Raw genomic sequence first — 25,468 nt, forward strand, 5'->3', positions numbered from 1 at the left:
CAAAGGCCCTGAGGTGGGAAGGTTTGGCAGATTAAGGAAAGGCAATAGTGCCTATGACTGGAGCAGGTTACCAAGGGGGCAAGGGCAAGGGATGGGAGATGCAGTTAGGTAGGTGGTCAGGGCCAGGCCATCTGGGGTCCAGCAGGCTCTGATAAGAAGCTTGGGGTTTATTATGGATTGGTTGGGAAGTCATTGGAGGATTTTGAGCTGAGGATGAATGTAATCAGACTTATGTTTCATCAGGATCTTTCTGCTCACTGGTTCGAAAAGCATATAGGGGAGAAGGATGTGAGTAGGATGACCAGTCATGAGATGTTTTTTGTGTGAAAAATCCAGGTGAGAGGTATGGGTGGCTTGTGTGAGGATGGCAGTAATGGAGATGGGGAGAGTGGTTGGATTCTGTATATATTGTAGAGATAGAGTTATGTAGGTAATAGATACAGTATAGAAAAGAATAACAATACATTGTAAATATAAATATATAGTTCACTTTGTAAATAATCAAAGGCATTCTTTTAAAATATATTTTTAGTTTATCTATTAATTTGGCTGTATCAGACTTTAGTCATGGCACACAGGATCTTTGATGTTCCTTATCGGACGAGGAGTCTTTAGTTGCAGCATGTGAAGTTTCAGCTGCAACACATAGGATCTAGTTCTCCAATCAGGGATGGAACCTGAGCCCCCTTTCAGTGGGAACATGGAGTCTTAGCCACTGGACCACCAAGTATGTCCCTCTCTAGTTTATTTTTACACAATATGCCTGTACTTTTGACCTGAGCCATTACATGAACACAGGAATCATTTACAGAGGTGGGAGATGGGTTTGAGGACATGACTGTGAATCAAAAGCTTGCCTTTGAATAGTAATGGTATTTGCAAAGAGAAACGCAATTTGAGTAAGATTTGGAGAACTGTAAATGCCTCCGTAATGTAAATATCTTTCTGATTGAGATCTTTAACTGATGATGATTTATTTTAGCTTTATCTGCTAAAGCTTTATCTGCTTGAGAAGGAATAACTAAATCTGAACCTAATGATGAGTGAAATACACTCCTAAGGGTTTTCTGCACCTTTGGGATCATGAACTTATACGTTCCTTGAGGGCAGGGACTCTGCTTCATTTATAATAGGCTTCTGACCAATGTGGACTGAAAAGACCAGGGGAATGGAATAATTGCACAAAAAACAGAGTTGGTCCTCAGCAAAACTGTGGTGAGGACTTGCCTTAGGGCTCTTCCTTCCTTGGCCTGCTTAATTCCAGACACCCCACAGAGATCTCTAGTGGGGCCCCTGGCAAATCTGCACCCCTGGAGGGGTCTTTTCCCAAGCATAAGAGTATCCGATTTCCCCTTCATCTATTAGCTCCTGCCCCTGAGACTGTGAGGGGATGTCTGCTCATCTGCATGGTGTGTGTAATCTGAATCGCAATTCAAAAAGTGACTCTTTAGATGTGCTACATATATACAATGGAATATTACTTTGCCATAAAAGGAAACAAAATTGTGCCATTTGCAGAGATGTGGATGGACCTAGAGCCTAACATACAAAGTGAAGTAAGTCAGAAAGAGAAAAACAAACATTGTATATGAATGCACATGTGTGGAATCTAGAAAAATGGTATAGATGATCTGATTTGCCAAACAGAGACCCAGACCTAGAGAACAAATGTAAGGACACCAAGGGGGAAAGGGGTGGGTGGGAGGAACTGGGGGATTGGAACTGTTTTATATATATTATTGATACTATGTATAAAATAGATAATTAATGAGAAGTACTGTAGAGCACAGGGAACTCTACTCAGTGCTATGTGGTGACCTAGATGGGAAGGAAATCCAAAAAAGTGGGAATATATGTAGACATACAGCTGATTCACTTTGCTGTACAGCAGAAACTGACACAGCATTGCAAAGCAAGTATACTCCAATAGAAATTAACTTTTAAAAAGTGCTTGTTTATGAGCAGGTTATTCTGGAAGAAAAAAATGGCATTAATTTTCTTTCCTGATTCAGGTGCATCTCCTTAATCCCCACTCTGCTGCCCTCGTTATATTCTCTCCATCTCTTCATTAAAGAAGCGAACAGCCTAGGTGTTAGGTACCACTCATTTGTTCAACATAATAAAATGTATTTATTGGATGCCTGTGAGAAACTGAACATTTTCTGCCATATCAGTAGACAAGGATGTCACAGTTATCAATGACTGCAGCCCTCCATCGTGAGCTGATGAGCCCTAAGGATACACAGGGAAGAGAGGAAGGCCTGCTGTCTAGCAGCCATCAGACTACAGCCACTCCCTACGCTGAACCCAAAGGGAACTCAGGATGTGAAAAAATATATTGTGCCCAGGATAGCTGAGATGCATATGAAAGGAATGATTTTAGTGAGCCCAGACTCTTGCATCTTCCCATACATAGAAAAGCGCTACGTTCCTTAACTTGGGATACTTGGTTTTCTTTAATTAATAATAATCTTTTGATGCTCCCCTTTGTTGGAAGACTTCTGTATAACCTGGCTCCTCCTCTCGCTTCCTCAGAGCAGTTTTCTCAGGGTCACTTGAGATGCTGTGTCCTGGACTTGAAGTCCTAGAAAGCCCTAGAACAGAACTCTCAACTTTTAGGTTGGGAATATTTTTTTTAAGTCAACACCTGTGATGTGCTGGGCAGTCTTCAAGATGCTGGTAACAATGCAGCCAAGAGAACAGAAACCATCCTTGCTCACAAAGTGCCTTCCTTGTCACTGGCAGAAGGCATTGGGGGACTAGCAGGGAGTGGCAGTGAACCTGGGTGGTCGGGGAAGCCCCATCGGGGAGGTGACCTTGAAAGCTGCAGTCTGAATGACAGGAGAGAGATGGTCCCGTGAACACCCTTGGAGAGAGCCAGGTGGGCAGACCAGCCAGCAAAAGCATGCCTAACACGCAGGAGGGGATGTTCCCTTCCGCAGCAGAGCCTAACCTGTCACCTCTAACACGGAACAGGCTTTGCTTTCCAAAGAGCTTTAAAAAGATTTTTTTAAACTTTGTCCCATTTGAAAACAGACTGTCAGAACTAGCCCTGACACCATCTCCCTGGCTGACGGGGATTAAACACTGGGCCCCATGTCCTGATGGCTGTGAGTGGAGCCAGAGTCCTGGGGTGTGGGGCAAGAAAGGGTTGGGCCCTGGGACTGCATCCAATTTCCCCTCAACCCCAGTAACAAGATCTCAGCTCCTTGACAAGGGGTCCTCTCCCCACTTCCCGCCCCGTCGTCCCTGCCCCCTGGAATTCTTGGGCAGAACAGCTGCACAGGGGGCTCAGCTTTCAATGAAACCATAAAATACTCCTGTGGGTCCCTAAGAGGATGGCATTTATGACTGGGGTGAGCCAGCTTCCCTGTGCAGACACCCCCTCCCCGATTCCCAGGCTCTCCAGCCCAGACGCCCACATGTCCCCCAGCCTGCTCTTAAGCCTCTGGGAAATGCAGCATGGGTGCCTCAGATGGTCCGAACCCAGAGCACGCTGGTGGAGGGAAAACATACGCAGATCCAGTGACTGGGAGGAGGACCTTTACCAAGAAGACAAGAAGGCTTCCAGCAGGGCACCTGCTTTGGCCCTGTACCTCACCCAGAGTCCCCACCACCCCAGGGAGTCTGTCTGCTCTGTGGGTCGAGGACAGGAAAGCCCTCACTGGCTCCCAGAAGGGGAGGGAGCCACATTCCTCCCACCCTCCTGGCCCCTACCCCAGGCAAGTCCTGGGCTTTCATCAATTTCCCTTGGAATTGACATGCACCTGGGGATTTCCCTGGCCATCCAGTGGCTGACTTTACCTTCCAAAGCAGGGAGTGAGGGTTTGATCGCTGATTGAGGATCCCACATGCCTCAAGGCCAAAAAATAAAATAAAATAAAACAGAAGCCATATTGTGATAAATTCAAAATGGACTTGAAAACAACGGTCCACTTAAAAAAAAATTAAAATACAACAGAGCAAGTAAAAGAATTAGATTGGTATTTTAAAAAGATGCACATTGGACGAGGTGTGCTGATATCCCCAGACTCCCTTTCAAGTGCCGACTGAAACATCTTCACTGGGAGCCGCACACTGCAAGCTCCCACATGGGGGCTACAGGCAGCAGAGCAGTGGCAGCTGACTCCCCTGCCCTGGGCCTGGGCACAGAGCTTGTGTGGTCATTTTACCCATTTACTGTAATTGTGTCCATGCATGCATGCATGTTAAGTCACTTCGGTTGTGTCCAACTTTGTGTGACCCCATGGACTGTAGCCCATCAAGCTCCTCTGTCCATGGGATTCTCCAGGCAAGAATACTGGAGTGGGTTGCCACGTCCTTTTCCAAGGAATTTTGTCCGTACTGCTTTATAAAAACAAAGCAGGGGGAAGCAGGGATAAAAGGCATAAATCACTATAAACGGGGTGAAGACAGGTGTCCGCAGGTGCGCCCCGGGAAGGGTGAGGCAGCCACAGCAGACTCTCCTTTGCAGGAAGGCCACTGCCTGAAAGGTGAGACGTAGTGATTTACCACGTCTCAGTAGTAAACCTAAGCATAGGCTTAAGCAGTAAGCATAAGCAGTATGCATAAGTGTATGCCTCTAGGCCACATAAGTCTGTGATTATGCTTTTGAATATTTGATTCCAGTGCCCAAGTTCAGAGCCACACTAGGTGTGGCGCTGGAACAAGCTGAGCCCAGACTCAGAGCAGGAACAGGTTACGGGCAGAGTTCACGGCAGGAGCGCGCAACCTGGGAAGACCTCTCGAAAGCAGCAGTGTGACCTGCCCTGCTGGTGGCTGATGTCCAGCACACACTGGGCTGGGATTTGCAGCAGGGCCTTGCTGAACAGAAATGGCCTGGGCGCGGCAGCCTAAACCTGTCTGGAACAGGGACTGTCCCATCCCCACTGCCATTTCCCCTCGATTCTCCAGGTCACGCCCCTAATCAGAACACTGACTACCCCACAGTGAGCACCTGGGAAGTGCTCAGTCCCAAAGTTAAGTGCTTGGCCTGCAACACCTCTCACCTCTCACTGTTTAACACTGATCCCCGTGTTACTGGATACTGTTTCCTCCATTTTATAGATGACAAGGGCATGATTGGAGGGGCTAGTTTGCCCCGAGTTACACGGCAACTGTAGGATGGAGTTCACGTTAGAGTGCCAGCTGCCTGGCTCCAGAGCCCACACTTAACCACTGTGACGTCCACAAAGGCCACGGGCCACGCAGGGGGACCGGTGGGACTCCTCTCACCCACCTCTAACAACTCTCCCACCCCCGGGAAATGCTGAGGATCTGCCTAGAAGGGATAACAAAAAGCAAACCCTTTAAGGCTGCTGAAAATGACAGAGAGGGAAAAACCTCACATGCGGAGCCAGAGAAAATCTTGCTCGTGTAGACCAGATGACCAGAGTAGACGAAGGCCACCTTCATCTGGGCTCAGCCAACTGTTTCTTTACTCACAGACACTGAAAGTGGGCATAAACTCATCCGAAGCTCACAGACCTTTGTTCCAGCCTGAGACCACAGGTCTGAAGGCCATTGTTGCTGGCTGGGGCAGGTGAGATGGGGCAATGGGGTTGGAAGTACAGGTGTATGGTTCAGTTGTTCTGAGACACATCTTCAACCTGGGTCAGGGCTGACTGACCGGGAAGCTGCTGTTGTTGTCACTAAGTTGTCTCTGACTCTTTGTGACCTCATGGACTGTAGCCCGCCAGGCTCCTCTGACAACGGGATTTCCCAGGCAAGAATACTGGAGTGGTTGCCATTTCCTTCTGCAGGGCATCTTCCTGACCCAGGGATCAAACCTGTGACTCCTGTGTCTCCTGAATTGGTAGGCAGATTTTTTTTTAAACTCTGAGCCACCAGGAAGCTAAAAAGCTTCAAATTCTCTCGTTTGTTCCAGCCCATTCCAAAGGAGGAGCCTTAGCAACATATTCCTGTGTTACATGGTTTCGAAAATCTTGCAAAAGTAAGATTAAAATTTTTCTGACCTTTAGAAAGAAATTGTAAGAAAAATTTTCAGATCACACTGAAGTGTTAATTCATTAAGGGGAAGGGAGAAATTTCCAGTAGAAATGATACATTTCCAATAGAAGTGATACATTTCCAATAGAAGTGACGTGTAGGCTCTTAGATTGTTATATAATCCAATTAAAGGGAAGGGATGAATTACAGGTTCATATTGGAAAAAGGATTTTCCTTCTTTTGCTGAATCAACAGAAACTGCTATCATTGATAAAGATAACATAATCTTACAATGAGAACAATGATGGCAGGCTGGTTAATGAGGCATTTAAGATGAATCATTATATTTTTTTAAAATGGACACATTCTGATATTTTTCAGCTGATTTGTAAAAGAAACTACTAGAGGTCTTCCTAAATATGGTAACAGTTCTGACAGTGTACATGTCATTAACAAGGATACAACCTGCGAAGAACTTTTCTGAAATATTAATATTAAAAAACAAAATGTGATCAGTCATGTTTCAGGAGAAACTGAATTCTATTGCTATTCTCTCTATAGAAGATGATTTGATAAAACCATTATTCAATATGAAGAATATGTAGACAAAAATTATGGGAAAGTATTATAGAGGCGTGCCAGGCAGTTCATGAAATTTGGTATTCGGTGTTCTGTATTTTCTGATTTTTTTAAACGGTAACTGTAAGCTTTTAACATTAATAGTTTGCTGTGATTTCCAGGTGGCATTAGTGGTAAAGAATCTGCCTGCCAATGCAGGAGATGCAAGAGACATGGGTTCGACCCCTGGGTTGGAAAGGTCCCCTGGAGTAGGCCATGGCAACCCACTCCAGTATTCTTGCCTGTAGAATCCCATGGACAGAGGAGCCTGGTGGGCTGCAGTCCATGAGGCCACACAGAGTCGGACAAGACTGAGTGACTTAGCACGCAGCACCCGTTTTCCTTTTAAAGTATCTGTATTCATTTGCTAGAGCTGCCATAAGGAAGGGCTAGACTGGAGGGTTTAACTTAAGGAATATATTGTTTCACAATCCTGAAGTCTAGATGGCCAAGATCAAGATGTTGGCTGGGTTGATTTCTTCTAAGGGCCATGAGGGAAAGATCTGTGGCAGGCCCTTCTCCTTGGCTTGCAGATGGCTGTCTTCTCCTTATCTTCATATGGTCCATTCTCTCTCTTTCTCTCCCCCACCCCCTTCTCCTAACCTCCTCTTCTTTTAAGGATACCGGTCAGATTGGATTAAAGATCCTATTTCTAAACACAGAGGGCCTGGACTCTGGATGATGGGAAATCCTGGAATCATTTGGGTGGAGCCAGAGGAAAGTGGCATTTGATGACAATTCCTGTCTGGGAATACTCCCAGGCAGCTCCTTTCAAGGCTGGATCCCAGAGGAGAGTCAGTTCTGCTCCTCAGGCTGGGGTGAGACCCTGCCTTGTCTGTCCTGCAGCACAGGGCATGCCACAGGGCTGCCAGGAGCCTCATGCTCCCAAGGCCACCAGAGCTGTGCTCTCTCTTCTTCCCCCTGCTCTGCAGCCCAACTACCCTGGGGTAAGAAGGGAAGCTGGGGTCTCCAGCCCACAAAAGGGCCTATATGCGGGTTCCAGAGAAGGAACGAGGCTGCAGAGCCCACCCCAAGCAGGCTGACACCTCCGGGCTGACAATCAGACTGACATGAAGCAAAGTTGTGTCGAAAGTTCAGGAAGAAGGATGACAGGATGAAGAGGAGAGGAAGCCACACAGACAGCACCGTGATCCTGGGCCAGAGACCCGGCATCTGGACTTCCAAGCTGCAGGAAACCACAGGGGCAGGGACCAGAGCTGGTCCTCCCTCTCACCAGGCCAAGGGGACCAGGGAGTGGGCAGGGTGCTGCTGAAGGAAGGGTCAAGCCCCGATGAGTGATTAAGTGGCCCAAATCTGCTTTCTCCCAACCTGCCCAGGTGTCCTGAACCTCAGGTCTTCCTTTCAGCATGACTCACAGTTAAATCCATCCTCCAGAAAGGATGTAACAGAGCATCCTGGGGTCTATACTGAGGCCACCGCAGGGATGGCCACACCATTCCTCCCACTTCAGGCAGACCTGGGTCTGCCCAGATGCAGTGGGCAGCTAGTGCAAGTGGTCCAGGGGAGCAGGGCACCAGAGGGTGGATGGACAGAGGCAATGCTCAGAGTCCTTCTTGACGGATGAAGCACTGGGGCCCATGGTAACCCAAGTGCGGAGATCATTCTCCTGACTAACTCCCGCAGGACACAGGCTCTCCTCTTCTGTAAGGCCAAGTCAAGCTCCTGAGTATGCTGGGGTGAGCTGCCGTGATTGGCCCTTGCTGTCCTCAATCTTTATATCCCAACAGCACAAACCTATTAGTTGGCCTGAGGCAGAGAGCCCCCTGTGCTGTGCTGTGTTTAGTCACTCAGTTGTGTCCAACTCTTTGAGACCCCATGGACTGGAGCCCGGCAGGCTCCTCTGTCCATGGGATTCTCCAGGCAAGAATACTGGAGTGGGTTGCCATGCCCTCCTCCAGGGGATCTTCCCGACCCAGGGATAGAACCCAGGTCTTGTGAATTGCATGCAGATTCTTTACTGTCTGAGCTACCAGAGAAGCCCAAGAGTACTGGAGTGGGTAGCCTATCCCTTCTCCAGGGGAACCTCCAGACCCAGCAATCAAATCAGAGTCTTGCATTGCAGGCAGATTCACCGGCTGACCTACCGGGGAAGCCCAAAGAGCCCTCTATCTGTGTTCTATGATAAGCTGCCACGGAAGCCGCTGGAACTCTGGTCACATTCATCATAGCTGTCTGGGTTCACCTCTCCAGGACACTGTGCTGAGTCTGTATCTGCAGGCAGGGTTCTAATGTGGAGCCGGTGTAAAAGATAGGAGGGAAGTGGACATGGCCCTTCTGAGCTGCACAGTGGGGACCAGGACTCCGGGGTTCCTACTTGCAGGTCCTGGCAGGTACCTGGGCTCTGCTTCTCTGCTCTCCATCTCTCTCGCCTCTTACTAAAGTGAAAGGACCAGCAGCCGGGGCAGGAGTGAGCCTCGCGGAGGCGCTGTCTATTCGAGCATCTACCGAGGAAGGGCGATGCCGCAGGACTCCTCCACTTCACGACCTCCTTTCCCATCCCACTGGACTGTGCTTTTGGAGCCTAGGACTTTAGAAAGCTTCCAGATTTGGTCTGTACTTAAAAATCAAATGTGCTAGGAGACTGATTTGGGCTGCAGCGTGAGGGATTTGGGCAAGAAAAAGAGACTCCTTGAATGAGGGTCACGATGAGCAGCCAGGCGTGTGCATCTGTGTGGTGGGGCCAGCTCCCTGGGTCCCGCCTCTCAGGGGAGACTGAGTCAGTTTCAGGACTGCATTTGGGATGTCGGCTGCACTGCCTGGGGCCTTTCATGACTGCCTTCCATCCTGACGACACCCAGGGAGTTGGGCAGACCAGGCGGCAGGCTTGGAACTCTTGCTGAAATATCAGGTGATGGCTGTGCCAGCTGCTAATGACTGCGGTGGTCCGAAGCCCCGGAGGGATGTCCCTCTGCCATCCCCTTTTCTGGGGGTCCACAGGAACTCTGTATGCTCAGACTCTTAAGGCTCAGAGGAGCCCCCCATAACCCTGCGCCAGCCGACCACTCTCCCCTGGTCCACGCACCCTGTTTCAGCTACACACATTTTCACTCTCATCCCGAGAGGTAGGCCCTAATATCACCTTCATTTTATAGGAAACTCAAGTGTGTGTTAGTCACTCAGTCATGTCCGTCTCCATGATTCCATGGAGAGTAGCCCTCCAAGCTCCTCTGTCCATGGAATTCTCCAGGCAAAAGTAATGGAGTAGGTTGCCATCCCCTTCTTCAGGGGAATCATCCTGACCCAGAGACTGAACCCAGGTCTCCAGCATTTTAGATAGATTCTTTGCTGTCTGAGTCACCAGGGAAGCTCTTAAGAAACTCAGGACTGAATGAAATTAGGAAACTTGCCCACGTGATGCTGGGTCACGTGATTATGAAGGTGGGGTGGAGTCAGCGAAGATACTCTGGACTCGGTGAGAGAAGATCTGGTCCTCACTCCCATTCTGTCCTACATGTTAGCTGTGTGATGGTGGCTGGTTTGCCTAACCTCTCTGAGTCTAGCTGACATTAGTACATCAGAGTGGGAAGCAGTTCTAATAGCCTCCTGGAGCTTCTCAGAGACCACCCTGCTTGCCTCTCCTTTGATACTGTCTCAAGGCTGAACCCTCTGTCACATCTGTAAGGTAGGTTGGGTCTGCTCCCAGGTACTATGAAGCTGTTTAGGGATTTTTTTTTTTAAAGATTTTTTTTTTTTACATCGACCATTTAAAAAGTCTCTTTTGAATTAATTACAATATTGTCTCTTTTATGTTTTGAGGTTTTGGGGGCCTTAAGGCATGTGGGATCTTAGTTCCGCAACCAGGGATTGAACTCACACCCCCTGAATTGAAAGTTGAAGTCCCAACCAGGAATTCTGGGCAGTGGCCCTGCCCACTGCTGCCCCCTCAAGGCCTTCTAGCATCTGGAGGGGGACTGGGGCAGAAGGAGGGAGGAGTTTGTTTTCTCAGGAATGAAACAGGTTTGACAAGGAGAAAGGTCCCTCTAAGAGAGGGGAGGCTGCTGAAGCAACGCTGCAAAATGCTAGCCTCTTAGGGGAGCGGGGGGGGCCTGAGGTCCTGAGAGAAAGCTTCACAAAGCACAGGGATGGACACAGACTGGGCCCTGTTTGCGCTTCTATTGCCAAAGCTTGACATTAGATTGTTGCTTTAAGATCCTCTGCGGTAATTAGGCCATTCATCTCTCAGGGTATACGGACATGTGTCTTACTTTCCTTAGGAATGCTGACATTTCACGTCTTGAATTTCATAAGCAGCAAGCATTTTAATCATGAAAACACATAGTATCTCATCCCCCATCACCCTGCTCTCAACCTGCTGCTTACCCTATGTATGTATTCCTTCTCTATCCTTTCACTGTCTTCTATTGATTTCTTCTGAGTGGTTAATGCTCCCTAAAATTATTATATATGCAGATTTTCTTATTTCTTTCTTATTTTTTTCTGTTACATCCTCTAGACAAGAAGCTCCATTAAGGTGCAAACCTCCCCTTTCCCTTTATCACTACACTGGTCCATGCCTAGGAGGAGAGTGGGCACATCATAGGTCTCTATCAACATTGGTTGAATGAACATGAACTTGAATGAATGGATAGATGCTCTACAGGACAAGGTGTTCTTTACCTAAGAAGTGTAGACAGAGCCTGGCTCCTGGCCTTGTGTTTTCTCTTTATTTATATGTAAATACTGTTTTCTTCCAACTCAAGTCCTCCCACCAACATTTTATCAATGCAATAATGGCATTGCAAAGCTTTGCACGGAAAAGAACAATGTTGTTGTTCAGTCGCTCAGTCATGCCCAACTCTTTGCGACCCCATGGACTGCAGCATGTCAGGCTTCCCTGTCTTTCACTACTTCCTGGAATTTGCTCAAACTCTTGTCCATTGAGTAGATGAATTCTCCAGGCAAGAATACTGGAGTGGGTTGCCATTCCCTTCCCAGGGGATCTTCCTGACCCAGGGATCCAACCCGGGTTTCCTGCATTGCAAGCAGATTTTTTTTTTACCATCTGAGCCTCTGAAACTTTCACTGAAAAGGACATTATGATTCTATACTGTTCAGTTTCTCGTCTCCCAGAAATATTCGCCACCTTGTCATAGCCATCTATATAACTAACTAAATGGCAACAGAGCCTTCCATCCTGATCCATTCTCCCTTCAGTTCAGTTCAGTTGCTCAGTTGTGTCCGGCTCCTTGCAACCCCAAGGACTGCAGCACACCAGGCTTCCCTGTCCATCACCAACTCTCAGAGCTTGCTCAAACTCAGGTCCATCGAGGCGGTGATGCCATCCAACAATCTCAACTTCTGTCATCCCCTTTTCTTCCTGCCTTCAATCTTTCCCAGCATCAGGGTCTTTTCCAATGAGTCAGTCCTTCGCATCAGGTGGCCAAAGTATTGGAGCTTCCGCTTCAGCATCAGCCCTTCAATGAATGTTCAGGACTGATTTCCTTTAGGATTGACTGGTTTGATCTCCTTATAGTCCAAGGGGTTCTCAAGAGTCTTCTCCAACACCACAGTTCAAAAGCATCATTCTCCCTTAAGTTTGACCCAAACCCTTCCTGTTGCAGTCCCAATTTCATTCATCCATTTGTGTAAAAATACTCTCTGACTGCCTACTGTGAGCTCAGTGCCCAGCATTAGGGCTATGATTCTGACAAAATCAGCATGATTGCTCCCTAGGGAGATCAAAGTCGAATGGGGTGACGTACCAAACAAAGACTCACACCAACACCCAGACAGCTGCCATTTCAGCTGTGTCATGAGGCATAAATGCCGGGTGACAGGACCACATGAAAAGGTGGGGAAGGCTAGACTCTAATGAACTCAGGAGGAGGTGTCAGGAAAGGTACCCCCAGGGAAAGAGGATGGATGACCTGGGGTATGGATTTATAAACAGAGGAATCTGTAAACCAAGCAGGAGGCAACCAGATGAAGGGAGCAGGGGACAGAGGACCAGCTCCCAGGCAGAGGGAATGACACCCAAGGAAGCCCAGGAGCGGGATACAGCTTGGCTCCTTCCAGGATTTCCCTAAGAGAGAACCATCTTTTATTTTCCTGACTGACAAAGTTTCAAGGAGCCGGGGCAACAACAAGGAAAGGTTCTAGCCCAGAAAACAGAACCACACTATGTCTTTTTGTAACAGGATCTTTAGGGTTTGGCTTCCTAACATCTGATTTGTCCTTCAAATGAAACCTGGCATACACACAGGTGCGCTGCAAGCTTCCAGCTAAGCCACACTCCCGTGAAGTTGTGCTGGTGTGAAGACACAGGTGCCCTGGACCTCAGCATACTGTGACCATCCCCTGGGTCATCTGAAGTGGAGGTCTGACCACAGATCCCTACAGGGGTACAAATTCCACACCCTAATTTGCTTCTAGGGAGCTTCGGCTAGACCCGCTTGTAAACTGAGAGCCTTACCTGTGCCGGATTATTTCTAGATGAATAACAGCTGTGCTTTGATCTTTTCAAGCGTGCTTCTATCTTGACAATGAGTTGTCTATTGGCTATCTCGACCTCAAACTCCTTATCAATCATCCCCATCTTCAAACCGACACATCTTGCAGTCTTTGAATTGGATCTAGAATCATTGTGCGTCCAGAACGTAGTGATCATTTCCATATGCCTTCCTCTCTCATCTTCCACATCCAACTGGGTACCAAATCCAATCGATGCCACCTGAAAAATGCTCCTCACCCCAAGTTCCTGCTTGCTCCCTCTGCCTCATCCTAATCTGGGTTGTCCTGTATATAATTTATTGCTGATTTTCCAGTTCCCCCTCAATTTGCCTCAGGTCCACCCATCAGTTATCCTACCACTAAAATCATATCCTTAAAAATTAGAGGAAAAAACACCCTTGTTGATTCCTCTTTACCTAATAAACCAGTGATTCTCAAAGTGTGCAGCAGCATCTTCTGGGAACTTGTTAGAAATGCAGATTCCCAGATCCCACTCAGACCTAATCAGTCAGAGACTCAGCTGACGGGCCCTTCAGGTGACAAACATTCTTCTTTGTCAAATTCTTACTCATCCCTAAGAGACAGCTCAGAGTTGCCTCCTCAGGGAAGCCTTCCCTGACTGTTCCCAGCAGCATTTAGTTGCTCATTTTCTGGGCTCCTGGAGCCCCTTTTGTCGACAATCTTGTTACAGCTGTTTTATCGTAGATTTGACTTCAATGTAGGGAGTGGATTTCTATCAGATAATTAGAGTTTTTTTTTTTTTAAACAGTACTAACTCCTTGTGAGCAGGTGCTCATGGGGAAGACATGGATGGCTCCTCTGTGCATGGGATTCTCCAGGCAAGAATACTGGAGTGGGTTGCCATTCCCTCCTCCAGGGGATCTTGGGGATCCCCAGAGATCCAGGGATTGACCCTGCGTCTCTGCACTTCAGGCAGAGTCTTTACCATCTAAGCCACCAGAGAAGCCACCCAAATAGCACCAAGTCTTTGTGAGCAGGTGCTCATGGAAAAGACGTGAGAGTTATCAAGGATACTCGCAGTGGTTATACTTGAAGGTCCCATCCTTTTTATTCACTGTTCTTTCAGAAGAGATGACATCTCTTTTGCCGAATCCATACAGTTGAACAGGGGGCCTGCTGCCTAGTGAGTGAAGTGAAAGTCACTCAGTTGTGTCCGACTTTTTTCTCCAGGCCAGAATACTGGAGTGGGTAGCCCTTCCCTTCTCCAGGGGCTCTTCCTAATCCAGGGATCGAACCCAGGTCTCCTGAATTGCAGGCTGATTCTTTACCAGCTGAGCCATCAGGGAAGCCCAAGAATACAGGAATGGGTAGCCTATCGCTTCTCCAATGGATCTTCCTGACCCAGGAATCGAACCAGGGCCTCCTGCATTACAGGTGGATTCTTTACCAACTGAGCTATCAAGGAAGCTGCCTGCTGCCTAAAAGGTGTTCGAAAGGATTTTTAAAATGCATTGAATGGATAAAAGACTGTAAGGGAGATTAAAATTTTCTGTCCCAATTTGAAATTCCTATCTTCTATCCTTTAGCAAAAGATACAAATAGTGCAGCCATGCTGCTTTTTATCCTTCAGGGAAAAGGTACAATCACTTTCCAGCTAGTAAGTTACCAGGTCGGGGGGGGGGGGAGGTGGGGATAGTTTGTGGGGGTTGGGCATGAAGATTCTAGATCCAGTTCAAGTCCCCTCTGCTGTTAGCCACAGTGCTGGTGAGTCTGGGGTCTCCCTTGGGTAGAACAATTGCTGGAAATCCCTGTCGTGTTGACCTGTTAATTGTTCCTTGTGCCTATTATGATTGTGACTGTTAATATTTATTTGGTGTTTTAATAAGTTAAATTATCTAGTTATTATATAAGTATTTATATATTATATAAGTTATAAGTATAATACAGGGTGATAGTAGTCTCAGTGCATTGGCTTACATCATAAAATGCCAGGGTTCCCTCTGGCTTCAGTCTTTTAGTAAAGTATCCCCTCCAGTGAAGGAGCAGCTTACCTGTATCCAAATACCTACAGAAAAGACTCTTCCTTGTGAAATTATCTCTGTATTCATGCCTGCCACTCATCTCACTCACATCGCAATTCAGGTCAAGGTCTCCTAAGGCACTCAGCGTCCTCCCCATCGTGGTCTTTAGAGCAAGCGCTTCCAGACTTCTCAGGCTCCCCTCTGGGCATGTCCCCTTACCAGTCGTACCATCTCTGGTTAAGTTACATAAATTTCCTTAAACTGTGTCCTCAGCGGTACAAGAGTTAAAACTCCTGGAGTGTACACACAGAGCCTTACAGGGAAGAAGCAGCCAGTACGTGATAACCACTACTGTGATTATTTATTCTTCAGGCTGACCTTCCCTTTCAGCCCTTCACCTCAGCACCAGTCTCCAGCACTTCCCTGCCCAATCAGAAAGCACACAGCTTCAGCCCCTTCTGTTTAGGCTGCTGGAAACTGCCTGATGCCTTTTCTGCCTGTAAATCCTCAATCCCAGCCTGCCTGTTTTCTAGTCCCAAGAATGTTTGTTCCATATGCTCCCCAGCTGGCTACCAGCTCAGTCTCCTAAAGGTTAAACTCATGTTCCGGAACATTCTTTTCAAGCATTACCTTTCCTTAAAAAAATGCAATACATCAATGGTTAAGAAATCAAAGCAGCTACACACACACACACAAACACGGACACATGCAAACACAGACATGCACGTCAACCCACCTCCCTGTATCTCCATGTGAAAAGCCATCTAACCAGTAAACTGTGCTTCACCATTTCCTAATAAACTTTTATGTTTTCTTGCCACTGAGGTTTCTGTAACTGTACACACAATGTCATTACTGAGCCCTGCACCAATTCAACTCAGCCAGATGCCTCAGCGGCAGCCAGCTTCTAGCAAATTCTCTTGATATGTGTGCGCCCTTGCCTCTCCATCTCCTGGGCCCTCCCTTCCCCTGGTCCCCACCTCAGACCATCCGTGTTTGGTCTGTTGGCCTTTTGTACCATATATACAAGGCCCAGGGTGGCAAGAAACAAACCCACTGCCCTTGAGAGCGCCTGTGACCTCCCTGTGGTTCTGCTTGTCCAAGTCAGGCCACCCTCCATCTGGAACTAGACAAAAAAAGCGCCCAGAGGCGCTTGCCTTTCAGCCTGTCATGAAAACATGGGTGCCTCATGAGCAGCCTGTGGAGGAGTAATTTGGGAAGATGTGTATAAAGGGTTTGGGTCTTCTTAGATCTGGGGGTGGGAACTTGGAGGTAGGTGGGTAGGCTGACGGAGGTTCCGGGGCAGAGAACCAGTCTTCGGTGTTGTGGCTCCATCTGGGTTTGCGCAAAGAGCACTTTCAGGACCCTTGAGTGGCGTCATGGGGTTGGGCAGGGAGCTCCAGATAGTCAGCTGCCCATCAGGCCTCCGAGGATGCCTGCTGAGGCTGTTCGTAGGGCAACCCAGGAGGCTCTGCATGGCCGGGGCCATCTGAGCCGGAAGCCCAGGGAGCCGTCTTCCTGGTGAAGTCAGACAAGTCTCCAGGTAGCCGGGAGCTGAGGACACGGACTCATTCTCGCACACGTGTTTGGAGGTGATAAACATACCACACAGATGGTTTCTCTGAGCCTCAGTGGAGGGTTTCCACACAGATTCATGAACTGAAAAACAGATGTAAACATACACACAGGGTCACGCACGGATGAGGGAGAAAGAACCAAGTTCTTCAAAAATGCCAAACCCTGATCACCAACATGGAGAAAGCACTGTTGGACCTGAGACAGACACACACACACACAAGAAGAAAACAAAGCTGTCCCATAAATTTTCAAGAAGGAACACCCCGCCCCCCAGCCCCCCACCCCCACCCCCCGCCGACTCTTCAGAAAGTCACTTGTGCTGCTTGTATTTCAGCTGAAAAGAGTTCAAGAGACCCGTGGAAGGGAAGCGGGTGAACACGAACCTGGGGAGTGCCTCCGAGAAGGTGGGTCATTTAGACTCTTAATTAAGACCAATCGTCCACCGTGAAGTTGGGAAATTCCTCCTAGACTTCCAGAGTGAGGGCACCTAAAAGTCTCCCCAAGCCTAATCACCAGGGGATCACTCTTAGGGGGCTTCTGACAGGCCAGGAATGGGCTGTTTTCATGACACTGCAAAACGATCTAATGATATAGGCACTCCCCTCATTTTCAAGACAAGGGAACAAAGGCTCAGAGAGGTTAAGTAACTTGGTCAAGTTCACACAGCATGAAGTTGCGGGGGGGAACCTTATGCAAGTGTACAAAGAAGCCTCCACCAGTGGCCAACAGAGCTTTTGAGCATCCGTCAAGGAAGAGAGGACTGACAGCCTGGACGCTGGCCCTCTCTGCAATAGGAGCTCAAGATGCTGAAATCCCCTTGGGATGGGTGAGTTAGCCAAGGTCATGCAGCCAGCCGCTGACAACAAAGCCAGGCTAGAACCTGCCTGTCATCCAGCCAGACTCCTCACCCTGCAACACACCTCTCTGCTTAACAAAGTTCCAGCCAGAAATCAGGTGCCGGGGAGGATGACGGACACCAAGGGCATCTCTAGGAGCCACTCCATGGCCCTCCTGTCTCAGAGACGAGTTCAGCCATCAGCCATCACAATGGCAGAGGCATGCGTCAGATACACAAGGTCTCCTGCAGACCTTATGGAGGAATCTGCCCAGGAATCTGTGAACCTAACACATTGGCCTTGGCTGACCTTGGATGTCCTCTGATGCCAGGACAGTTGCCGAGAGGGAACTGTGCCCCCCAGCATGAGGAGGGCAGAGCTTGCCATGGCCTGAAGCTGGAATTTCTCTGAGGCTGGTTTTCATCACCCTCAGCTTCACTCTCGCCCCTAAGTACACTCAACTTGGAAGCAGGCTGCTCCAGACACTCTTGACATTGAGGCAAACTCCTTTGCTTCAAGGCAGGGCCAGGGGAACTCAGCCCTGTTATTTAGGGACCGTGCCTTCCCAGGCTGGACTCCAGGGTCTCTGTCACCCAAGCCCATCTTCCCAGGCAGCCAGACAGGCCCTAGACCCATGTGCAGTAGACATTCTGGAATAGGAACATAAGGGCTCCTTAACTCCAACCTGAGAACCAAGATGGGCCAGTTACAAGTCTTGCAGGATCCTATTGGTGGGCTTCCCTGGTGGCCCAGTGGTAAAGACTCCAACTGCCAATGCAGGAAAGGCAAGAGATGCAGGATCGATCCCTGGGTCAGGAAGATCTCCTGGAGAAGGAAATGGCAACCCATTTCAGTGTTCTTGCATGGGAACTCTCATGGACAAAGAAGCCTGGTGGGCTACAGTCCATGGGATCGCAAAGAGTTGGACACAACAACCTCTAAACGGCAATAACAATGATCCTATGGGCAGGCTTACTGTGTTCTTGATATAGGCTCCTGAAGCAAGAGCTTCCACAGGTTTCCATGCCGAGAATAAGCCTTCCATTTCCCTAGGACTGTGCTGTTCATTCCAAAATGCAAGGCTGCATTGGGCGGGGGGACCAGTGATGAGGAAACAGGGCTGTGTCATCTCTCAAACAGGGACTTCATCTTCCCTCTGCCACTTACCTGCTCAGTTAAATCCTTGGGCAGGTTAAATCCTCAGGCCTCGGTTTCATCACCTGTAAACACAAGATGACAATCTCCACCTCCACACATTTGTGACAACTCATGGAGGTGGTGGAGTCTGAGAGTACCCAGGCCATGGCAGGCACGTAGTCAGTTCTTCACTTCCTGCCCTCAGGTTTTGAGCATCCAGAATTCAGTGTAGGCTGACCATGCTCTTCATCAAAGCCACTGTTGTTTGCTGAACCTGTGGCAAGAGGTTCATGTTCCATAAAGGACACAGACTCTGTTTGGTATGTGTAATAGCCAGATCTTGGGGTGCAGGCTGCTTCAGGTAGAGGGTACACGCAGGCCTTGGTGGAAGGCAGGCCAAACCAGGGAAGTGACCAGACAGGGTTTCAGGACAGGAATGCAGGGTCCATAGTGGGTTGGTGGGTACCCTGCGCCTCTGCCCAGATTGGAGACTGGAGTCCTTAGGCTCCAGACCCCAGGGGATGAGCTGCTGCCCAGTTCATCCTCTGCAGTGGGAGGGGTGGGTAGTGGGGTGTCCTAGTTTTCCCAGGGGAAAAGTGCCCAAAGGGCATCACTAGTGTCTGCCTTGGCAGGACAGGTGTGACTATCACCAAATGACCCCTTGGGCTATTGTGGACACTCCTGGGATTAGTAGGCACCTGGAAGATTCCCTCCAGTTGGGGTTTTTACATCCAAAGTGATAAGTCAACCAAAAATGGTACAGAGCTCAAGTATAGTAGACTAAAAAAAGCTGATGGCTCAGTGGCAAAGAATCCACCCGCAATGCACAGGACCTGGGTTCCAGCCCCAGGTTGGGAAGATCCCCTAGAGAAGGGAAAGGCAACCCATTCTGGTACTGTGGCCTGGGGATTCCATGAGCAGAGGAGCCTGGTGGGCTACAACCCATGGGGTCGAAAATGAGTTAGACACGACTGAACTAAACAACAGGAAAGTTGAACTAATAGAAGCACAGAGCAGAATTTCGGTTGCCAGGGTTTGGGGATGGGGAAGAGGAGGAGAGTAGAAATTTCAAATTTTAAGAAGAAGAAATTTTGCGGGATTGAATGTACAGCCTGGTGACCGTGATGAGAATACTGTACTGTATACTTGAAAGTAGCGATGAAAGTAGCAATGAGTAGGAGAAGGCAATGGCACCCCACTCCAGTACTCTTGCTTGGAAAATCCCATGGACGGAGGAGCTTGGTGGGCTGCAGTCCAAGGGGCCCGCCAGGAGTCAGACACGACTGAGCGACTTCACTTTCACTTTTCACTTTCATGCACTGGAGGAGGAAATGGCAACCCACTCCAGTGTTCTTGCCTGGAGAATCCCAGGGACGGGGAGCCTGGTGGGCTGCCGTCTATGGGGTCGCACAGAGTCGGACACGACTGAAGCAACTTAGCAGCAGCAGCAGCGATGAGTAGATTTAAAATGTTTTCACAGTAACAACAATGGCAACTACATGAGGTGAAGGATGTGCTAAGTAACCTTACAGTGGTAAACATTTCACAATATGTATATGTGTCAAACCATCACATTGCACACCTTGGACTTCTACAGCGTTACATGTCAATTACATCTCAATCAAGCTAGGGGTGGGGGTGGGAAGAACAAAATGAAACCCTCAAACAAAAACCACAGAGAGGAGAACAGTACCTAAGTAAGGAGACGGAGAGCGGGGGCGGGGGGTCGGGGGGAGGAACTTTTATTCTTGAATATCTACACCATGCTGGGACTCTGAGATGCCTACCATGATCATAGGGCCTAACTATGGCCTCCTGTGGGGTAGGCAAGCCCCACATCTGATTCTCTGACTCCAGGCAACCTGGGCTCAGGGTGACTTCAAAGCCCTGCCCACAGTCACGGGGAAGAGCTGGAATTTGAACCAAGGTCTGACTCCCTCCTGCGGCATAAGCCTTTATCATCAGTTCCCCTGGGGCTGCAGGAAGAGTCAGCAGAGGATGGGGAGGCAGAAGAAACGCCTGGAGAATCTATCAGGACCACATTTCTCTTCTATGCACAGATGACTCACCATCCACTTCTGCTCCTGGGTAACTCTACAATTATTTCTGTTACAAATAGTTAAAAGAACATTTTCCTATGTGCCTCGGAAGATGAAAACCACTTTTACACAGAGCAAAACAAAAACCGAAGCCAAGAAAAGTAAAATGAAAAAAAGAAATTCAACCCTTAACAATCTCAAACCCCCAAACAACAAATGAGCTGAAAAGAAACTTCCAAAATGAAAACTGCCAGATTCGTTGTTATTGTTCTGGGACCATAACATAATTCTAGTTGGCAAAAACTGACAGCAGAGGAAGGCGAGGAGGTTCTTGGACAATGAGCTTGCCGGCCAGAATTAAGAGCCGCTGAGCATCCCTGCGGCGGAAGTGGTACCAGTTCTTTTAATTAATGAATCAATTATGATGCATCCTGAAAGGGGGTACGGAACTGTGTCTACACACAACTCTGACATCAGCCGATTTCAACAAGTTTACTAAAACGACAGTCACGGCCTTTGACAATACTGAATGCGAAATAGTCGTGTACACAGACTTTACAGGGCAGCTCCGGGGAGCCGGGTTACAGAATCAGGTTTAACAGATGGGAGAAGGCCTGAGGGAAGCCAAGCACACGGATTTTATTGAGAAAAAAGCTTATATACTGTAAGGGTTGCCGAAGTTTAATAAATAAAGGTCAACTTATAATATATAAAAACAATATAAACATTTATATGCTACATGCATATCATATAATTTAAAGTAATAATTTATATATGGGGAGAGATGCCAAGTTATGTTCTTCCGATCTTCCTCGACAAGGCACACACACAGGACGTGTCTATCCGGATCCACCGCCAGCCAACCAGTTTGTTGTTTTCTGACGTCAGCGCGCGGACGTAGGTTTGGGAGGTTTTGCACTGTGAGTTCCAGTGTTTGTCATCAATTCCTCTGCAACCGTTCTTGACAGGCCTGGCCTCCTTACATCTCGTCTCATAAAAATACTGTTTGACGGGGGAGTTGCCGGTCTTGATCTCCCCCAGCACCGTGACCTGGTGCCCCCGGATGTCAATGGCCGACGACTTGTCGGTCACCCACAGGCTCTCGCTGTCGCACACGGAGTACTCGCCCCGGTGGCTCTTGTGCTCCGCGTACCTCTTCCTCCTCGACGTTCTGTTGGCCACCACGGGGTTGCCCACGTAGTCCTCCATGAGGTACAGGGGAGGGGGCTCCAGGGGCGTGCTGTCACTCAGCAGGACCCGGGGCGAGCTGTAGCGTCTCTGGTGCCGCGGCAGTTCGGGGCCCATGGCCGTCACCGGCTGGAATTCCGACTTGGCGGGCTCTCGGGGCGGGGCCTCTGCTTTGGGCAGGGTGCTCTGGTAGTTCTCCTTAACGTCCACCATCTGTTTGGAGAGCTTGTTTTTTAAAATATCTGCCTGGATCAGCTTGATTATCAGGGAATTGAGTGAGTCTTCCGGCAGACTCCTTTGATCCATGCTGTTCCCTTGGACGCCACGGAGATGAGCGAGAAACATCACATAAAACAAGATGGACATCACCTTGTTCACCTGTAAGATCTGAAAAGGAAACATGGGTGTTACTAGCAGGTGGTGGTGGCTGTGTCCATGTCATTCCTGGACCAGATACCTGAGCCTGGGGATCCCTGTGAGGCAGGATGGAGAGCTGAGTACCACCACCCAAGGAGAGCATCAGAACACCCCTGTGATGGCAGAGACAGAGGCTGTCTATTCCGCTCGCCTTCCCCTCTTACTCTCCTAGATATCCAAGCGCCTTCACCCCAACAATCCTTCTTCCAGCAGCGTGGCTGGGTAAGAGGGAAAGAGATGTGTGTGTGTGTGTGTGTGTGTGTGTGTGTGTGGTGTGTGAGAGAGAGAAGGCAAAATAATCTGTCTCACAAAGACAAAGAATATCACTGAAGGGCTACAGCCTGGAAGAGTCAGGTCTCTCCTGAGGACTGAAAGCAGCAGAGGTCACCTCTGGGCATTCAGCCTGGATCCTTCTCGGATGGACAGCACCTGTCACCTGTGCACCTGAGGTCCACTGTCTGTAGCCTTCTGCTGGGTGAGGGGGACATCCTGCTGTTTCTTTAAATGTCCCTTGAGCCTGAAAAGACCACCTCTCTCTCCACCTCATGAAACTACAAAGAAACGGAACCTGAAAATTCTAAAGGTGCATACACTACGTTTCTAATAAAAAATATCAGCAGCGGCAGCCTTGCAATTGTGTCAAGAATCAGAGTTCTCTTGCCGACTTCGCTGCGGCCCCTGGGGTCTCCGGAAGGAGTGAATACCCTGAGGCTGGGGGTTGGGCCAGCTTCCCCTCAATCTGCAGCATCAGAGAGGGGTCATCATTGGCCAGCCCGGCAGAGCAGTCCTCCTGCCCCTGTAACGACCCACTCTGTGAGATGGCCTGAGTGTCACGGTTCTCTGCCGAGCTCTGCGATGGACATGCTTGCCAACGTGCCCACCTGATCCCCAGATGCCCTCTTCCCAAGACAGCAGACCCCCCCCCCCCCCCCCCCCCCCGCCAAAGCACCGCCTGCCGAAGGTGGAGACTCAGCTCAAATGAATGGGCTGCACTTGCCCCGAAGCGCAAGATTCCCTGTCGGTTTATCTTGTCTGATGTTTTAAGTTTCCCACTATGAAACGCTCCTTTTTTAATGGTTCTATTTCTAACTCGGCCGTCTCCTTGGTTCAGTGGCATCTTAACCCATCAACGCTTTCGTTCTGTTGCCATAGTAGAGCCTCCACTTGGGGTTTCTGCCGAGTCCGTGTGGAATTAGGCGGCTGATCTCCACATACCTTCATGCTGGTCACTCCCTCCCTAGAGCACAGCCCTGGAAGCAGAGCCCTGGAAGGAAGGGCTCTGGTGCAGGAGGGGTGGCCACTCGTTAGACCCTCCCCAGTGCCCTGCACTTCGCCCCACCCGCCACGAGCGCTCTTTCTGTTACCACCATTGCAGCTGCCTCACCATCCCCGGGGCTCTGTCGTTTCCTCTTTAAAGCTCTAAGAATGGAAAATCAAATCCTTCCCTTGGCTCACCTTGGGTATTTCCAGAAAGACTACAAAACCCAGAGGGAGAAGAGAAGGGAAATAAACAAAGGTGGCACAAGACCCAGAAAATCAGTCCTGGGACCTCCCTGCTGGTCCAGTGGCTAAGATTCTGCACTCCTGATGCAGGGGGCCCGGGTTCGATTCCTGGTCAGGGAACTAGATGCCACAACTGAAAGTTTCCATGTCACAACGAAAGAGTCTGCGTGCCACTACTAGAAGACCCTGTGTGCTGCAACCCCACCCAGCCAAATAAACAGCAGTTAAAAAAAGAGAAGAGCCGTCCTGCTTACCCATGGCTCAGAACCTGTCTGTGTCTGAGCCTGCGCAAGCTAACTCGCTCCCAGGACTCACAGATGTGGCCTCTTTCCACATCTTGCCTGGAGAGCTGCTCTGGTGTCCCCAAAGGCCAGCAACGCTGCTGTCACTTTCCTCCAGCTTCCTCCTCTTGGCTCCTGGCCTGTTTCTCTGATAAGGGGAGCATCTTCCTTCCATGGGAACCACTCTCTGGACAACTGATTCTTTCAAGGTCAAGGCTGAGCGAAGGATTCTAGCTTTGCTGCCGTCATCTAGAGATGGCCCCCCCAGGAATGGCATGATCCTGGGAAAATGGTTCCCATGGAGTAACTAATCTCCCCACCCCAACTCCACATAAAAGTGATTTTTCCCTTCAATCTTGCAGGCCCAACAAAATGAAACTTGAACAACACAAAAAACATGGCATCCATGCTACTAGAATTATACTGCCTTCTCCCTTCCAAGAAAGAAGACAGACGCCACGCAATAATTTGGGATGGAGAGGCTATCAAAAAACATGTATAATATCATATATGAAACGAATCGCCAGTCCAGGTTCGATGCATGATACTGGATGCTTGGGGCTGGTGCACTGGGAAGACCCAGAGGGATAGTACCGGGAGGGAGGAGGGAGGGGGGTTCAGGATGGGGAACACGTGTATATCTATAGTGGATTCATGTTGATGTATGGCAAAACCAATACAATATTGTAAAGTAATTAATCTCCAATTAAAATAAATAAATTTATATTAAAAAAAATTTATGAACTGCCCCCGCCCACCCCGCCCAAGCCCTATCACCATCAACTAAGAATATGCAGGCTACCTGCTCATACGGAAATTGAACAAATGAGGTGAGTGGAGGGAGGTCCCAGGTGGAATAAGAGTCCATGCCTAGATTGGTAAGGTCTCTGCAAGGGTGAGTTGGAAGGAAGAGCCTTGATGGATTGGGCTGCTTTATGGGAAGTGGTCTGTGTATGGAACCAAAGGGTGTTAGAAGCAGAAAGGCATTGACTCCAACTCCTTTATTTTATATGGGCTTCTCTGGTGGCTCAGATGGTAAAGAATCCTCTTGTAAAGCATGAAACCAGGCTTTGATCCCTGGATCAGGAAGACCCCCTGGAGAAGGGCATGGCAACCTATTCTAGCATTCTTGCCTGGAGAATCCCATGGACAGAGGAGCCTCGCGGCTACAGTCCATGGGGTTGCAAAGAGTCAGACACGACTGAGCGACTAACACTTTCACTTTTCACTTCATTTTATAGATGAGGGACCCCAAACTGCAGTTTAAAGAAGAGGAGAGACACAGGAAGCAGAGGGGGGCGGACTCTGCAGTCCAAGATCAGTGTTTCTTTTCATCACATCATGACTGGGCTCCCATGCCCCATCTGCAGCCTGGCTCACTGTTCAGCAGCCACTTAAATAAGCTTTATGACCCATGTGACCCTTCCCCTTGCACACTCTCATCGCCTCCTCTTCTGTTGAAATGTTGC

At 48.9% G+C, this 25,468-nt stretch overlaps 1 protein-coding gene and 1 non-coding gene across 2 annotated transcripts in view; one reads left to right on the top strand and one right to left on the bottom strand.

Moving 5' to 3' along the window:
- Nucleotides 1–21,329: 21,329 nt before the first annotated feature.
- The window catches only part of NTF3 (neurotrophin 3), a 75,810-nt gene continuing 71,671 nt past the window's right edge, over nucleotides 21,330–25,468 (bottom strand). Inside the window, exon 2 of the mRNA XM_052640964.1 lies at nucleotides 21,330–22,185. Coding sequence (XP_052496924.1) covers nucleotides 21,403–22,185 — 783 coding nt within the window. The 3' untranslated portion in view covers nucleotides 21,330–21,402. The remainder of the gene's footprint in view (nucleotides 22,186–25,468) is intronic.
- Nucleotides 23,766–23,838, top strand: TRNAR-CCU (transfer RNA arginine (anticodon CCU)). The gene has a single exon. It is a non-coding gene; the product is annotated as a tRNA-Arg (tRNA).

Source organism: Budorcas taxicolor, chromosome 5, assembly GCF_023091745.1.
Source record: "Budorcas taxicolor isolate Tak-1 chromosome 5, Takin1.1, whole genome shotgun sequence".
Lineage (NCBI taxonomy): Eukaryota > Metazoa > Chordata > Mammalia > Artiodactyla > Bovidae > Budorcas > Budorcas taxicolor.